This window comes from Danio rerio, chromosome 11, assembly GCF_052040795.2.
Source record: "Danio rerio strain M-AB ecotype USA chromosome 11, GRCz13ab, whole genome shotgun sequence".
NCBI classification, from domain to species: Eukaryota; Metazoa; Chordata; class Actinopteri; order Cypriniformes; family Danionidae; genus Danio; species Danio rerio.
Window position 1 is genome coordinate 3,534,902 of NC_141031.1, and position 19,476 is coordinate 3,554,377.

The following is a 19,476-nucleotide window of genomic DNA, read 5'->3' on the forward strand; positions in this document are numbered from 1 at the left end:
TCCTACCTCGATAAAACTGTTGAACTCCACGAATAGTACTTTAGCACTTGACTGGGTTCTGTGCTTTATATATTTATACTTATATACAGTCTTATTCTGTAAACAATGTATGTTCTTATATATTACAGTGCATTCGGAAAGTATTCATAGCGCTTTCCACATTTTTTCTTTTTTTTAATGTAACAGCTTTATTTATTTATTTATTTTTTAAATTGTTGCATAATTTCATTTGGTTTAAAACTAGTTTAATTTGCTCTAAAGCGACTCAAAAAGCCCTGTTTACAATTACACTACTTTTAAAATGCTAGAATAGCATCTTAGAACTTTTATTTGACCTTTTATTTGAGCATCTTACACTAAATTACACAAATTAAAAGTATAGACCATTTTGTGGAATGCAAACAATAGCATTGCTCTTAATGTATTTCCTGCTCTACATTTTTAATTTCCATGGCTTCCGAGAATCCAAAAAGGTCCACATATTGATAAATAATGTTATGATAGTTGTCTTAACGTGAAAATGTGATTGTATTGCCTCTTGTTACAGTTATGATATAGTTTGAAGCAGGGAATGTTCAAGGGCCAATGACATTATCACAAGGTCTATGAAGTTTCTCATGTTGCAAAACGCATGCAATAATGAGCAGACGCTGCAGATTTGGAAGCTGCTTATTATATTCTGAAGGAGCAAATAGCTGTAAGACTGCACATGCCTGATGCAGATATTCAGCATCCTAAAGCTAAATGGGTTTCTCTCTCCATCTCCTTTAATCCTGTATGGCGTACGAGCTGGGATTTAGCTCGGCGCACACATTTGTTATGCTGTTTGATCCATGTGGTAATGTGCAAGACCTTAGTTAGCTCAGCATTCAGAAGGCATCAGACCTACAGTACATCTCTCTTAAATGAGGCGACATGTGTCCCTATGCACGAACTTACACTATTTACTCAGCTGTGTAGATTATTCTGAAGTTGTCATGTAGCGTTGGCTATTTTGTTGTTGTTAAATAAGCACGTCGTATAGGTGTTTAATCGCTTTGCAATTTTTAGTTTGAATAACTTACAGTACATATGCAATGTTGTGAATACAAAAAGGCACAGAATAGTCTGCGAGTACACAAATTGGGATCTTTTTTTCATACCTTGTCAAGCTTGGCTTCGATTTCCACCACATCAGTCTCTACTTCATCAATATTCGCCCTGCAAAGACACAAGAAAAACACATTATTATTAGGGTTGTGAATCATTTGGGGTTATTTCGATACCGGTGCTAAATCGATACTTTTAAAACAGTACCAGTGCCAAAACTGATGCTTTTGAGCCACAAAATTATAGCGGATGACTCTAGAAAAACTTTTCATTTGACAAAAAAAATATTTTAATCATTTTAATTGAACAATGTAATTAAAGTTTAAAGTATGCATCAGTTCATATTTTATATATTTGAATTGCGTTAATATATTTATTTTGATCCTTTTTTTCAAGGATTGGGGCTTGTCACTATGTTTACACCAATGACTGTAAAAAATATGGACGACGCGACAGCCCCTTTTCCCATTGAACGCCTTGAGGGCAAAACGCCTGCTTGACGGGCACAAACTGTCGCAAAAGACTGCTGAAATTGGAGCCGTGACATGCGCAGAAGGACTGTCGGATGGAGCCAGAGGAGGAGCCGCGAAAATGAGCGGAGTCGAGCTTCCAATCAAACGCTTTATGTAAAATAAACCACGCCCCCCAAACTTCTCAGCATGCGTTTGCTGTCATATCAACACAACTGGATGTAATAACGTTAACAAATATGAGGGTTTTATATATTCAATCGCGCCAGCTCCAGGCCGCAGCGCACATATCCTACTCGCGGCGTCACGGGCTGATTCCGGCTCGCATGCGGCAGCGCCGGCTCGCTCGGCCGCCGCATCTGGCTCGATTGACTCGGGCTGGAATCGGGCAGTGAGTTCAGGCATCCGGAGAAGGTCCAGCAGAGGTAGTCAGTCTGAGCTCTGAGGGGTAAGTCTCCGGCAGGCTAGAATCTAGCTGGAACTGGCTCGAGTGTATTTTGCTATCTGGGTGGTTAGGCGTGTATCAGCAAACTAATAAAGCCCGAAAAAAGCCCTGACCTTAGCGAATAAACAGTGTTCCACCAGGATCATGTATGTCAGAAACTATAGTTCACTGCTGAACTCATTTTATCATGGTAAAATAACACAGAAATCGAAAAATAACACTTCAGTCTCCTGCCGAAGCTCAGACGCGCTGCTTTGAGAAACTGTCAATCACAGCTGTCAATCACGATGACACGCCCAGCATTAAATTACTGCTAAAAACAAACTGTTTACAAAAATGAAGATCTGCACCTATTTCAGCACAATAACCAGTGCCTTAATCCACCAGAACCATCTTTCGGGACATTTTATTGCAAGTGTAATATTTTCTTCCTTCATTAACACGGAGGAGGCGGGCTTTATGACTTGTACTGTAGCCAGCCCCCAGGGGGCGATCTAACGGCCGAGACCTTCACTCAAACGCAGGCTTGCGGCACACTTGGTTTACACGTACATTCTTTCATGTTCATGTTTTACATGTTATAGCGCATACAGTGCATCCGGAAAGTATTGATAGCGCTTCACTTTTCCACATTTTTAATGTTACAGCCTTATTCTAAAATGGTTTAAATTAATTTATTTCCTCAAAATTCTACACACAATACTCCATAATGGCAATGTGAAAAAAAGAGTTTTTGAAATTGTTGCAAATTTATAAAAAATTAAAAAAGCTGAAAAATCAGATGTACATCAGTATTCACAGCCTTTGCTCAATACTTTGTTGATGCACCTTTGGCAGCAAATACAGCCTCAAGTCTTTTTGAATATGATGCAACAAGCTTGGCCACAAGATGTTCAATCGGATTTAGGTCTGGGGTCTGGCTGGGCCACTCAAGAACATCCACTCCATTGATAATTTGGTGGTGTGCTTTGGGTCATTGTCCTGCTGGAAGATGAACCGTTGCTTCAGTCTGAGGTCAAGAGCACTCTGAAGCAGGTTTTCATTCAGGATGTCTCTGTACATTGCTGCATTCATATTTCCCTCTATCCTGACTAGTCTTCTTGCTGCTGAAAAACATCCCCACAGCATGATGCTGCCACTGGCATGCTTCACTGTAGGGATGGTATTAGTCTGGTGATGAGCGCTGCCTGCTTTTCTCCAAACGTAACGCCTGGCGTTCACTCCGAAGAGTTCAATTTTAGCCTCATCAGACCAGAGAAGGTTGTTTCTTATGGTCTGAGAGTCCTTCAGATGCCTTTTGGCAAACTCCAGGCGGGAAGTGTCTTCCACCTGGCCACACTACCTGATTGGTGGTCTGATTGGTGGATTGCTGCACAGATGGTTGTCCTTCTGTAAAGTTCTCCTCTCTCCACAGAAGAACGCTGGAGGTCAGAAAGAGTGACTGTCGGGTTATTAGTCACTTCCCTGACTAAGGCCCTGCTCCCCCGATCAATCAGCTCAGATGGCCGGCCAGCTCTAGGAAGAGTCCTGGTGGTTGCAAACATCTTCCACTTACAGATGATGGAGGCCGCTGTGCTCATTAGAACTTTCTGTGCAGCAGAAATGTTCCTGTAGTCTTCCCCAGCCTTGTGCCACCAGACAATCCTGTCTCGGAGGTCTACAGACAATTCCTTTGTCTTCATGCTTGGTTTGTGCTGTCAACCCTGGGACCTTATATAGACAGGTGAATGCCTTTTTAAATCATGTCCAATCAGCTGAATTGAGCACAGGTGAACTCCAATGAAGCTGCTGAAACATCTCAATGATGATCAGTGGAAACAGAATGCACCTGAGCTCAATTTAGAGCTTCATGGCAAAGGCTGTAAATACTGATGTACATCTCATTTTACAGCTTTTTTATTTTTAATAAATGTGCAACAATTTCAAAAACTTTAGATCGTCATTATGGGGGATTGTGTGAGGAACTTTAAGGAAATAATTGATTAAATCCATTATGGAATAAGGCTGATACCTAAAATAAATGTCATTGCATTACCACTCCATCCACATTTCCTCCGGAGTTTCATGTTATTTCGGGTGTTTCATTTATATATTTTTTTTACTTTAACTGTAGTTCGGCAGTTTCACTTTCATTCAGGAACATATTGGTCATGCCCAGTGAAAAACATTGAGGAATTGGATCAGAATATAAAGTAAAGACTGGTGAAAGAGTGCTGTTTTAAAGGAGTTTGAGACCGCATGCCAAATAGAGAGAAAAAACCTCCGCACTTTATGACACGGGTGTCTGTGGTCCACATAAATGTAATAAAAAAGCTGTCAGAGACAGCGCATTCCACACATCGTCTCCAGTCCACCCCATGAACAACACCACACACCAGCTTCCACATAAAGTAGATGTGCACTCAGGTCTGCTAGAGGCTTTTAAGCCGTGTTCACCGGATACGGCTGACTGCACAGAGATGTATCTTTTATTATACCGTTGCCCTTTTGACTTCAATGACTTACGGTTGATCTCAGAGCTTATTTGTTCCTAATAGAAAGACTAAGACTTGCCATCTTCACAGTGCAGCGAGCACGATCTATGATTAGGCCATAGCTTCATGAACATCAGTTTCACAAATACACAATGACACATCTAATCTCACGCCGTCTGAAAGCCTTCCTAATCCCGTTTAGATTCCAGCTAAAAGCCAGTGCTCTGTCTGCTCGCCTCAGTTGGTGCATGTTTGAAGAAACAGCACTGAGACGTCTGAGGTTTTCACGAGTCCCTCAGCAGCTCTGCTCGTCCTCCACACTGCACGCTCTGTTACTTACATTGATCACATTAGCTAACTAAAACGAGGCCAACAGGAGTTAAGGCATGAAGCTAATGTGTGGATATATATATATATATATATATATATATATATATATATATATATATATATATATATATATATATATATATATATATATATATATATATATATATATATATATATAGTTGAAGTCAGAATTATTCGCCCCCTTTGATTTTTTTTTTCTCTTTTGAATATTTCCCAAATTATGTTTAGCAGAGAGAGGAAATGTTCACAGTATGTCTGATAATTTTTTTTCTTCTGGAGAAAGTCTTTTGTTTTATTTCGGTGAGAATAAAAAAAACTGTTTTAAATTTTTTTAAAACCATTTTTAGGACAATATTATTAGCCCCTCAAGCTATATTTTTTCCTCCATAGTCTACAGAGCAAACCATCATTATACAATAACTTGCCTAATTACCCTAACCTGCCTAGTTAACCTAATTAACATCAGATTATAATGTCAGGATGAACCGATCTGAGATCGCTGCGCGTGTTGTGAAGGACTGATCTATCGATCTGCAAAATCATGATCAGCAATGCAACTATTGGCTGATGGCACAGCAGCGAAATGACATCATCTGATTAATATTCAACTATCCATGTGAGCAAAATTACATAAAAATTAGCAGTAAACGGTTTGTTAAATAAAAAACGCATTAACTTTCCACCTTTGTTGTAGGCTGCAGGCTTGGCCCTTTCATGTGTGAAGAGCAATTTATATAGTTTTACAGTTAGAGCGAGTTTTCCTTATTATAGTAGCCATATTAGTATATTTGTAGACAATTTTTTAATCGATGTGAAGAATAACTGGATGTTTACAAAAGCATTTTGATATTGGTAAAGGCATCTGCAACTTTTGAAGCATCAAATCACTGTCATATTAGCTGTCCAAACATGTTTATGACTTAATCACATATAAAAAGTCACATATTGTGCATGTCTATTATCATACACAAATTGTACTTAAGCGATCTAAAAAGTTCATATCAATAAGTTTTCTCTTTGCACCACCAGGTGGCAGTCTTTGTACTTTAATTTCTGCGGTGCAGATTGCATAAGTTTTATTATATATATATATATATATATATATATATATATATATATATATATATATATATATATATATATATATATATAGTTACATTTTTACAATTTTCCCAAGCGTATATAACTACTACTGTAAGAAAATATCATCATTAGGTACATACTTTCAGTATTTTCTTTGCTTGAACTAAGCCGATCAAATCCTGTTTATATGAATTGAACCTGCTTCCGACCAGGTTTGAGCTACCAGAATTGTTGCTATGACAACAACTCTCGGATCAGTTTTGAAGAACGAAACGATCCTGGATCATGTCAAATCGTCAATAACCAAATCCAGCTAACTGAGTAATCCACGTACGAAGAACAGACCCCTGATGTCTTGTTCATCAAAGCATAGCGTCACTCTCAGTGGTTTACTGCTGCAAAGAGCTTTCAGACTTCTTTTTACCCCAAGACAAAAACTAAAATCTAAGTCACCGAGTAGCGTTGGCCTGACTGATTCACAATGTCATTAAGATTTAATACAAAACAAGATGCAGAGATCAGATTGTGTTCACTGGCTTGAGTCTCAGAACTGATGTTTGTCTCCAGAGAGAGGGAGAGATCAGAGATTCTGAGCCAAACTCCAGAATTTATATCCAAAACAACTCTTAGAGAAGGTGTGGACCATCGCTGAGCACGTCTCTTGGACAACACAGAGATCATGATGCTATAGGATTGCGCAAATATCTATCAAAACAATTCTAATGTGCATCTGTAATACAACAATATCCTTATTTGCATCTACAGGGTGAGAATTCAGGCTTTATTGTTCAGGTTGTAATCAGACTCCTGATAAAGAGTTACTTGTGATCACTGGACTATTTAGCTATTCAGCTAGTATTGATAATTCGATACCTCTCGATACTGAAACACTACGACTTCATCATTTGATACCTGCTGTGCTCTCTCCAACAGAAAATATTAACATACAGTATAAAAATTTTAAATCCTAAATGCGAATTTTCCCCATCAAGTTTTTAGAACAGCTCACTGTAGTATTGGTAACCTAGCAACCATCAGTAAACAAGGCAAGCCTAATGGAGTCACGTGGGTGTATACATACTTAAATGGATTTATGAATTGAATATCTATTGTGTACAATTATTATTTTTTATTAACTCCTAAACCACATTTTTTGTGTGAATCTGCAATTGGCTTGTTTCATCACTCAAGCGAATCCTAATCTAACCTATACGATACCACATTTACACAGTATCGATACTCTCTCTCTCCAAAAGGAAATATTAATATATAAAATTAAGAATCCCAAATGCAAATTAGGTCATTTTCCATTAAGTTTTTAGAGGAGCTCACTGTAGTATTGGTAACCTAGCAACCAGCAGTAAACAAGGCCAGTCTAATGTACAATAACTATTTTTAATTAACTCCAAAACCACTTTTATTTTGTCAAATTTGCAAAAATGCAGCATCACTTGAACAAAACTTAATTTAACCATTACGATATCACATTAGTTGCACAGTATCGATACCTGCTGTGCTCTCTCTCCAACAGAAAATATTAACATATAAAAATTTAAAATGCGAATTAGGTCATTTTTCATCACGTTTTTAAAGCAGCTCACTGTAGTATTGGTAAGCTAGCAACCAGCAGCAAACAAGGCAAGCATAAAGGAGTCACGTGAGATATATACATACATATATATATAAAAAAAATTATACCAATTAAATTATATATATATATATATATATATATATATATATATATATATATATATATATATATTTAAATACCATAGGTTAAAAAAATATACTAATTAAATTTTATATATATATATATATATATATATATATATATATATATATATATATATATATATATATATATTTACACATATATATATATATATATATATATATTTACACATATATATATATATATATATATATATATATATATATATATATATATATATATATATATACTTACACACATATATATATATATATATATATATATATATATATATATATATATATATATATATATATATATATATATATATACATACACACAAATATATATATATATATATATATATATATATATATATATATATATATATATATATATATATATATATATATATATATATATGGATATTTATATATATATATAAAATTTAATTAGTATAATTTTTTTTTTTACCTACGGTATTTGAATGTGTATATGGGCATATGTATATGTGCATATACATGCTAATAAGAAGGGTGTAGATATGTGCTGTGTAGGCTGCATTGTTGTCTGTATGCCTAGTTGATAGGGAGAAAAGGAAAAAATCAATAAACAAATTGAAAAAAAAAACTGTCCAAATTTACAAACCAACAGTTAGTCAGCAAATTGGCAGGTCTGGATGAATGACAGTGTGAATTTTTGCAATAAATGGAGGTTAATCAGTTACATGCATTTACATTTAGATGTCTAGAAAGATCATAAACAGCAAAACAAGCCTGCTACATTTCAACCCTAGAAACGTCGAAACTGGTAAATGATTTTAACATGAATAAACATCATAACTGTGACAAAATCTGTTCAGCAAAGACTCTGAGATGCAATATGTCGCTATGATAACAGCAACAACATTAAAATATCACAGTTTACGAGACAACGCTTCTCATATGGAGAGAAAGACTTGGAGAGCTTCAGACCATCTGCCGCTAACGCAAATCTGCCCTATTTATGCATTATAAAACCCAGATAATCTTGTAAGTGACACTGATATGATGGTCTTCAAATCATCTTAACGCGATATTACAACTTGGAAATGGAGATAAATATCATGTGATTATAATGTCGGGTGTGTCCTGAATTCTTTCAGGCTTAGACAGAAAAAAAAAAGCACCGTTTCACATCTATTTTTAATTTTGAATGCACTAGATTACAGAGAAACTGAGTCAACGCTAAGATGAGGGGTTTTGGGTGGATTACTTCACTATGGAGGCAGCATGGTGGCTCAGTGGTTAGCACTGTCCCCTCACAGCAAGAAGGTCACTAGTTCGAGTCCCGGCTGGGTCAGTTGGCGTTTCTGTGTGGAGTTTGCATGTTCTCCCCATTTTGGCACTAGTTTCCTCCGGGTGCTCCGGTTTCCCTCACAGTCCAAACACATGCACCATAGGTGAATTGGATGAACTAAATTGGCCGTAGTGTATGTGAGAGTGTATGGATGCTTCCCAGTGATGGGTTGCAGCTGGAAAGGCATCCACTGTGTAAAACATATGCCGGATAAAATTAGGTAGTCTCTTCAGAATGATGCGAGAATGGCCGCTGTGATCTGGAGGGGGAAACCTCACGTGTTTTTCATCTCAAGCTCCGCTGCGCAGCCTTTCCTCCATCCAGAAGCTATTATTAGCCTGATGCAGACGTGTATGTGTGTGTTTGTGTGTGCATGTGTGCCCGCATCACATGAATGTACGCTCATAACTCTCAGCCTGACATTTCAGATCAGCCCTGAGGAGGAGTTTTCCCTTATTTAAAGAGCACAAAAATCCATCTTTCAGCCTCGGGGCACAATGATCTACAATGATGACGCCACAAACACGGTCATTGATTGACATTGTAAGAGTTGTAAAATTGTGACGAGCGCAAAATGGGTGTAAAAATCAGCACAGCATTTTAAAAACAACGTGACATCCAGGGCTGGAGTGGGACTCCTTTTCAGCCCTGGAGTTTCAAGCCTCAAACCGGCCCACCTCAGTTCACGACTGACTACATTAAAATAAGGTCATTCCAATTCAGTTTCTAATTAAACTATCACGTCTTTTTTTGAGAAAACAGCTGTAACAATAAAGACTGGAGCATAAAGAGGCTGAAAATGTGCTATTTATTAAAGTTAAAATTAGTGTAAACAACTGTAAGGTGGCGTGGTGGCGCAGTTGGTAGCACTGTTGCCTCACAGCAAGAAGGTCGCTGCTTCGAGCCTCAGCTGGGTCAGTTAACATTTCTGAGTGGAGTTTGCATGTTCTCCCCGTGTTCGCGTGGGTTTCCTCTGGGTGCTCCAGTTTCCCCCCACAGTCCAAAGACATGCTGTGGGTGAATTGGGTAAGCTAAATTGCTTGTAGTGTGTGTATGTAAATGGGAGTGTATGGGTGTTTCCCAGTGATGGGCAGCAGCTGGAAGGGCATTCACTGTGTAAAATATGTTGGTGGTTCATTCTGCTGTGGCAACTCGAGATTAATAAAGGGACTGAGTAAAAAATAAAATGAACGAATAAACAATTGTAACCATTTCATATTATTACAGTTTTTAGATCAATTAAAAAAACGTCAATTAATTAAGTTATTTACATTTAATAATTAATAATAATAATAATAAATGACTTTAAATGTAAACATTGCTATAAAATATGACTGTACAATTTTAAATACACTGAAAAAAAGGATTTATTAGATTTACACTTTTTCTTAAAGGTAAGTGCTTGGAAACAATGTCCAGTTGAAGTAGGGATTATTAGTCTTCTGTCCTATTTTTCCCCAATTTCTGTTTAAGGGAGAGAAGATTTATTCAACACATTTCTAATCATAATAGTTTTAATAACTCATCTCTAATAACGGATTTATTTTATCTTTGCCATGATGACAGTGTATAATATTTGACTAGATATTCTTCAAGACACTTCTATACAGCTTAAAATGACATTTAAAAGGCTTAACTAGGTTAATTAGGTTAACTAGGCAGGTTAGGGTAATTAGGCAAGTTATTCTATAACAATGGTTTGTTCTGTAGACTATCGAAAAAAATATAGCTTAAAGGGGCTAATAATTTTGACCTTAAAATTGTGTTTAAAAAATTAAAAACTGCTTTACTTCTAACCAAAACAAAACAAATGAGACTTTCTCCAGAAGAAAAAATATTTTTAGACATACTGTGAAAATGTCCTTGCTCTATTAAACATCATTTGGGAAAAAAAAAAAGGTAAAACAATTAAAAGGGAAGCTAATAATTCTGACTTCAACTGTATATGTGCTGCATTTAAACAAACTAATTAAGTTGAACATTACTAAATTTATTTAGTTTGTTTACATTCAGCCTATATAAATTGTTTTCAACCAGATAAATAAAAAAATAAATGAGTAAATCCAACTCATAATTTTTTCAGTGTAGGAACAATTATAAAAATATGGCATGCGTGTTATTACTATGATCTGTGGTTTATCATTTTAAATGGTGATAAATAAAACCAAGCTCCCTAAGCTAACTTTGACATGTAAAGTGAGAACGGCAGCAACAAAATAAAAAAATCTTCTCCTTTTAAGCAGAGTCCTGTAATTTCATTGCTGGAACTTCCTTGCTTGGCTGTAAACATCGTCTATTTCACAGACTGTTAAACCGATGCGATGCCATTCACAGATTTTATGATTTGCTGAGAGGAACTGTAAACTTTATTGGCTGCTCCATTTGATGGCCAAGACAAGCAACTTTGAGTTAAATGACAGAAAATCATAACCAAAAAAGAGACTGTGTCTTTATAACTTTGCTTTCTTTATGATAATAACAGACAATAAACGTATATATTCCCCAAAATAAATATTTAATTACCATTTTAATCCCCTTTTAGTCACTCTCAAAGGGTTTCAAACGTTGCACACTAAAGAAGATATTTTGATAAATGTCTGAAAGCGGTAGCCATTGATATCCTTATCTATTGATGGCTATTAAAAAATACTATGGAAGTCAATGGCTTCCAGATTCAAACGTTCCACAAAAACATTTTTCCTTTTTTTTTCAATAGATGAGAAAGAACGCTGTAAAAAATGCTGGGTTCCACACAATTCACTCAAATCAATTAGGTTGACTTACTAGTTTTGACAAATTCATGTAGATCAGTGGTTCTCAAACTGTGGTACATGTACCACTAGTGGTACGCGGGCTGCCTTCTAGTGGTACGCAGAATGATCAAATATGTCACATGTACATGCAACATATATTTCAAAACTTATCAAAAATGGTTTATATATGAATATAATGATATAGCCTATATTTATAAGGGCCAAGCAACATTTCCGTTTTGATGAACAGGATACTACAGATTAACACTATACATTTAAGTACAGCAGGTTTTTTTTTTTTTTTTACTTTTTAAGAACAGTAACCTACCATTTTCTTACTTTTACAAGCTCATTTTAATTTAAACGTTGGCATTTTATTTTGTTTGTTTGTTTTTTAACATATAAGCACAGTACAGTGTTAATGTTTAAACTATTTATAATGTTTAAAGTGGCTAATAAAAATAAATACTCCTAATAATAGTATAGTTAATCTGCCTGGTTTTTAAACTGTGCAGAGCTGTAGCTGCTTTACTGGGCCTACAACGCTACTGTATTTCAATACTGCTTATTATGGTGGTACTTGGAGGCATAGTTTTTTCTGAGGTGGTACTTGATGAAAAAAGTTTGAGAACCACTGATGTAGATGATTGAAAATTAAAAATAAGCCGTCCCACCCAAAAATTGAGAATCGTGTTGTTTCAACTCATTTTAAATAAGTAGCTGAACAAGCTTTTTTTTTGAGTCAACTCAAAGATTATTTAGTTTGGAGACTAAGTAACGTTGGCAGAATTTATTTATTTTTTTAAACATCTTAAAAATATCCTTCAGGATTTAATGATTTCCTAATTTAACGCAAAATCAAGCAAGTGTTGCGAAATTTTGTTGAGCAAACACACATTCCCACCAAGCGTCAGAGAGCCATCTGCATAGTTTTACATTCAAAAAATATAGTATAGTAGTCTCGAATAGAAATTCAAGTTGATAATACACACTTTTCATTCGGTGTGTAAAATAATTTTTATCAGTTAACATAATTGATTTTTGTTGGGACAACATGAAGGAATAATGTGCAACCCTTTGTTTTTGATTTTTACAGTGAAGCACCATAATCGTACGTTCACACTGAAAGCGGCGAGAGCGTCAAAGTAGCCGGAAGTCATTCATTTTTCAATGTGAGCCGGCGGCGATACGCGGCGAGGAGCAGCGCGGCACATCTTCTTCGGCGTGGGCGTCGAGGAGAGTTGAAATCAAGTCAACTTATGGTAATGAGCTATGACGTAGTTCGGTGGCAAGCAATCAGAATGAAGACGTCCACCGCTTGATAAGAGTTCAGAGAACACAGATCTGTGAACTTTGGTTCCGACCACAGTTGTTCCCAAGCGTTTGATGAATGCGGTCGCCGGATTTCCAATTATTTACAATGTTTTCTTACAGGAACATGCATTAAATAAGTTACTGGCGAGTTACTGATGTGCATTAATGTTATATATATTTATCTTAAAAAAGCGGGAGTCTCACGCGACGTGACAGTACAAAACAGTATAGCTGCTTCAGGATATTTCAGACATATTGACAAATATTGGATAAATACAGCAAAGCCACACCACACGCAACTTGATCTTCCATTGTTATATGAATTTGATAAGAATTGCGCAACATTTTCACGCTAGAAACATGTTTAATGCAGGAATGTAACTGATATGCTGCAATGGCTCCTTTAAATACGAGATCAATGTAGCGGGTTTTGACGCTCTCGCCGCCGGAGCTGAAAGCAGTCAGCGTTGTCGCCAGGGCGGCCAGAGCGACCTTGGACGCTCTCGCCGCTTTCGGTGTGAACGTACGGTAAGTTTGTTGTCACACCATTGAACAATTCTGTTTCTTTTCGCCTTAGTCCTTTAAATAATCAGGGGTCGCCACGGCAGAATGAACCACCAACTGATCCAGCATATGTTTTACGGAGCGGATGCCCTCTCAGCTGCAACCCAGCACTGGAAAACACTCATACACTACGGAAAATTTAGCTTACTCAATTCCCCTATAGCGCATGTGTTTGGACTGTGGGGGAAACTGGAGCACCTGGAGGAAACCCAGACCAACACAGGGAGAACACGCAAACTCCAAACTATTATTTAAAACTATTATGATTATAAATGTGTTGGAAAAAAACAGAAAACAGAAACTGGGGGAAAAGGGTTGCTAATAATAATAATTCAGACTTCAATTGTATATATACACAGTTATTTTATGACTGTGTGTTCATTTTTCCTGCACTGGAAGGCTCAAATGATATATATTTTGGGTATCTGCTGCGCAAAACATATGCAAGAATAGTCGGCAGTTCATTCCGCCGTGGTTAACCCTGGTAAAACAAGGAAATAAGCCGAAGGGAAATGAATGAATGAATAATTTAACCTGCTAAAATCACTCTTACAGCAGGAATGTTCCAGATTCTCGGTGTCCAACACAAGCTGATTGTGAGCAGCATCTAAAAAAGCGTGAAACAGCTCAGCACAGCTGCACTTCAGCTATAGATCTTCAATATGAAGGATGCACACAGATGAGGGAATTATAAAGACACCTGCGAGGACACTAAAACGCCATGCTGTCCTAGCGCAGCTAAGCACATTCCCTGAGCCGTTTTCCCGCTCACAAAGGCCGGACTGTTAGCAAACAAACTCAATAGGCCAACACAGGGGTTGTTTTCATCCGCTCCATGACTGGGGCCTTCAGGGCCCATAGCGAACGGTTCACTGAATATCAATCTGCGTCCACATGTGTCCACTATTTACTGGCTTGACTTTATGAGCAACCAAAACAACAAATGTGAGGCGCTTTATCTGGGGAAACTGAAAGGACAGAGAGTCGTTTTTCCAAGACCAATTGGTTTGCTTTCACAACGAGAAGGAAGACCGCTGCACAATGCCTTCAGCAAAATGGAGGATTTCACATTGTTGATGTAACATTCACTTCCCGATATCATTTAGTCACAATTTCTGATGTGTCATTCACCGGATATGCATGCATGAATAAGTGTTTTGTTTGTGTTGTTGAATTAGAATGCATGAAAAGTGTGTCGAGTTTTGCAATTTGGGTAACACATATGCAAGTGCACTCTAAAAACAACGCCTGCGTCCGAAACCGCATACTACCATACTATATAGTACGCTAAAATCAGTATGCGAGCCGAGTAGTATGTCCGAATTCATAGAATTCGAAAATCAGTATGCGAAAAGTACCCGGATGACTTACTACTTCCGGCGAGATTCTGGAGTGCGCATCCCATGCACGCTGCGCTATCCCATAATGCCCTGCGAGAGAATTCATGAATGGAAATGAAGCGACGCAACTGAGACAGGTAGGTCACGTGACCATGACAAAATGGCGGATGTAGTACGTCCGAATTCCATTCATACTTCTGACATTCATACTGTATAGAACGCACTTTTCTAACGGCCGAGCAGTACGTTTAAATTCAAATACAGTACCTACTGAGTAGTAGGTGGTTTCGGACGCAGCCAATGTTGGGCCGTTTTACTTGTTAGCCAGCACCAAATTTATGTGCATTTACACCTACCTAATTTAAAATAGTAACAGTTCTTGACCCCAGTGAACGACAAACAGCGGGTATCATTGGAAAGATGAGATTTTGAGCTTTACTATGGTCCATCTAGAAGGTTTTATGCTAATGAAATAAGGTTGTAACAAGTAACAAGTAACAATATGAAGTAACAAGACATTGTACTGTGTTCAATATTTGGATTTCCATACACAAACATATAAAATCAGTCATGTGATAGCCTGCAAAAAATATGCCTGGAAAGCCAAGTGTCTTAATAATTTATTTATATTTCAAATTTGATGAAGATAGCATGCAAAACAAAAAGGTTTTCCGAGACTATATTAAACAATGGGTCAAATATGGACAAATTCAATCAATGGGTTAAAAAGTGTCATCTAAATTTAAATAAAAACTTGCTTTTATTTGACTCAACTTTGGGTTAGTATTTTTTTTTACAGTATTTTTCTGTCACCCCCACTTTTTAAACAGACACAAAAAGTACATTCATTCATATCCCTTCGACCAAAGAGCTTAGAATGACCAATAGGCGACACTCAATAGAACTTTCCATTGCAACAGCAGCACCCAACAACAGCCCTGGATTCCGCCATTTTGGAGTGAAAGTGATTGGCCGTCCATTGGATCTCATTACTTTTGCGATGGCAAGCAGCTGCTTTGTTTTTTATTTATCTATTTAAAAAGCGTATTAAAGCTGAGATACAACCTGAAAGACGACAATACAACACTTATTATCACAATCATCAGCACTTTTAATAGTTTATTTTACAGACTTATAATATGCTGTTGTTCTATTGGAGTTTTCATTTCAAAATGGCCGCTGCGCCCTCTAGTGGCTGTTTCCCAAATTACACAAGAGTGTCGCCTCTTGGTTATTCTAAGCTCTTTGCTTTGACTTAAGCCTGATTTATACATCTGCGTTGAGTGATCGCCATGACCCACGGCGCATGCCTTGCCCGTAGTCATAAATTTATACTTCTGCGTGCTGTTTGTGTTGCTCTGCATCAACACTTCCGAAACGCTAGCTGGCAGTAGGTTTTTATGTTCTTTTATGAGTTTCTTCGCTGGTGCTTTATTTTTTCTGAATGCTACCTTAAATCAACTAAATTCAATTCAATTTATTTATAAAGCACCTTAAAACAACACAGTTGACCAAAGTGCTGACAACAAAGAGTAAAACAAACTTTAAAATACAAATAAATGAACATAAAATGTCAACATCTCACGCTGTGCTTAAAGAAAACTGAACAAGTGGGTTTTAGGAAGAGATTTAAAAACAGTAGAGGCTTGTCTAATGTACAACGGCAGCTCATTCCACAATTTTGGTGCAACCACAGCAAAAGCCTGATCCCCTCTGAGCTTTCGACTGGTCCTGGGCACACCCTGAGCGAACGAGAAGGTGTGTAGGGACAGAGAAGCTCAGAGAGGTAAAGGGGTGCAGTACCATTCAGACACTTAAAAACAAATTAATGTAACGTAAATGGATCCTGAAATGCACGGGCAGCCAGTGAAGAGAAGATAAAATGAACAAGTGTCTCAAACTACCTCATTTAGAGTCAGGAACCAGCAAGTGCAACAACTTTAATCGTAAGTTAAACACAAAACAAAAGTTTCCATCTGGAGATCCTTCTCAGGATACAACACGTGTAAACACTCGCTCCGAAGGGTTCTCGCGGCTCTCACCCCTGCCTACACTCATCAGCGCTACCAAGCCGACCAAATCACAGAGCGTGCACTACACGTCGTTGCAACGTCAAGTTAAATTTTTTGAGAGGTGCGCATCAGCATCGGCGACGGCTACAGCGAGGGCTATGCGACCAGGCGCAGGCTGCGCCAATGCATACACGTGCACTTGATGCAGAAATATAAATCAGCCTTTAGTCCCTTTAATCAGGGGGCGTCAGAGCAGAATGAACCGCCAATTTGTGGGATTGTAGCTAAAGTTCAAAAAAAGTTCAAAAAGTTAAATAAAACAAACGTTTTGTGCCTTTAAAATTATAAAAAATTAGTACACCAATAAATGTATAGTTTAATATATTACATAAAATAAATGTTTTACAGAACCCATTTTAGCCCAAATTTGACAGAAAATCAAAGCTAAACATCTGAACTAATTATATTACAAATCTGAAGTTGATATCTCAAAAAATAACTTTTGTTGGCCGTAGTACCAGACATGACCACTAGTTGACTTACAGTTTCAATTGGTGACCGTATGAGGGCGCCCCCCAATTCTGTGTCTGTTTTGAGGAATATGAACCATAGTTTTTCATACTTTCGTACTACAATATTTGTAATGCACACAAGAAATTGTAAAGTCGTATGGGCAGGTTGGTGGTATTTGATTCGAATTTAGCCTATTTTTTTATTACATGTGGATTGTCGTATAAAATTATTGCTTTACAAATCTCACTGGGCTAAAAAGAGTCATTTACATTTAATTAAACGGCTTGCTTTATTTGACTCAACATTAACAGGAAAATCTAAGCTAAACATCTGAACAAATTATATTCCAAATTTAAAGTTGATATCTCAAAAGTACCAAACATGACCACCAGCTGACATACAGTTTCCATTGGTGACCATTGTGTGTGTTGAGAAATATAAAACCATGATATTTTCATAGTTTTGACAATATTTGTTAAGTAGACATAAAATTCTAAAGTAATATGCACCGCAATGGTCGTGCCGAACTGAGTCTGGTTCTCTCAAGGTTTTTTTTCTTCACTCTCCTATTGGTGAAGTTTTTTTTCCCTCTCCGCTGTCGCCACTGGCTTGCATGGTACAGGATCTGAAAAGCTACTCATCGATGAATTTGCTCTTCAGTGTTTGGACTCCCAGTAATGACTTTAAACCACACTGAACTGAGCTAAACTGAACTGAACTTAACCATTGACCATTTATTTGAATTTATTTTTACTTGACCATTTATGTGAAGCTGCTTTGACACAATCTACATTGTGAAAGCGCTATACAAATAACGCTGAATTGAATTGAATTGAATACTCACACAAAAACCATAGAACAAGCTGCTAAAAACGTACTGCTGCACTCGAGAAAGTTTCAGACTAGTTATGTTGTTCATGTCTTACCTTCAACACAAGTAAAACTGTGGGAATGTTTTTGTCACTTAAGAAAAATGAGAAGCATTGCTCAGATATTTTAGTTAATGGTTTTTTTGCCCAGCCCTAACGAATGGTGAGATGAGTTGAGTGAATCACAAATAGCAAACACACTAAAAAGCGCATTCTTCCACTAATAGTTCGAGGAACTGTGAAAATGAAAGCTGCTAAAGCATTATAAATGATGCAAACGGGGTCAGTAAGACACAACATCATGACATATAATGCGTCACACTGCAACATTAAGGAATCTGCGGGTGGCCATGTAGACTCACTAGCATCAACCTCCGCACGTCACTGAAGCTCGTTTGATCACCCTGGTATTACGCCGCCTTCAAAATCAGAGAGCAGAGCTGAGAGATAATGATAAGCGTCTCTGAACCCACAGAGATCATGGTGCCGTACGTCAGCATGTGAACTCTAACACTGAGGTAGGGTGCTGTTTATCAGCCTTTTCATTGGCCACACTGGGAGACGCACGCTAATGGTGTTATAATGGCTTTCAGATGGTTTGGAGAAGAGCAGGAAGAGTCTTCAGCTGCACTGGATGACTGGATCAGATGCCGCCCATCAGCTGTACAGCATCTGTTAGCGAGGGTGTGTAGCCGTCCTGTTTAATGGAGTGAGCCGTCCCAAATCCCCAAACCTTGGAACATGGGAAAACGCGCCACAGGAGTTGGAGGAAATCCAGAACTGAGGAGAAACGACAGTTGCCAGATGTCCCCATCCATCTTGAGCAATATCTTATGTAGTCCAAGGTTCACGAGGCTGACTGTTGTGAGATATAACACCTGTGTTGCTGCAGTATTCAATATAATACTAAAGCATTTCATACGACCTCCACAGTAGGGTTGTCAAAAGTATTGAATTCGGTACCAATCAGTAGTGAAATTTTAAATCATCCATTTCCTGCTAACATTTGAGCAATGTTGAATAGGGTTGGGCGATGTCGACCAATTTGACATCGTACGATGTCTAATGTGAAACATAGCAGTAGGCGGCGGTGAATTCATTATTTATTAATAATTAATTAATTCAAAAAGAATTAATTATTTGTAGCCTA

General features: G+C 37.4%; 1 protein-coding gene across 1 annotated transcript in view; it reads right to left on the reverse strand.

Annotated features, from left to right (window-relative positions):
* The window catches only part of acap3b (ArfGAP with coiled-coil, ankyrin repeat and PH domains 3b), a 113,621-nt gene that overhangs the window by 60,512 nt on the left and 33,633 nt on the right, over window positions 1–19,476 (reverse strand). The window contains 1 exon segment of the mRNA NM_001083015.2: window positions 1,143–1,200. Within this exon segment, the coding sequence (NP_001076484.2) occupies window positions 1,143–1,200 (58 nt within the window).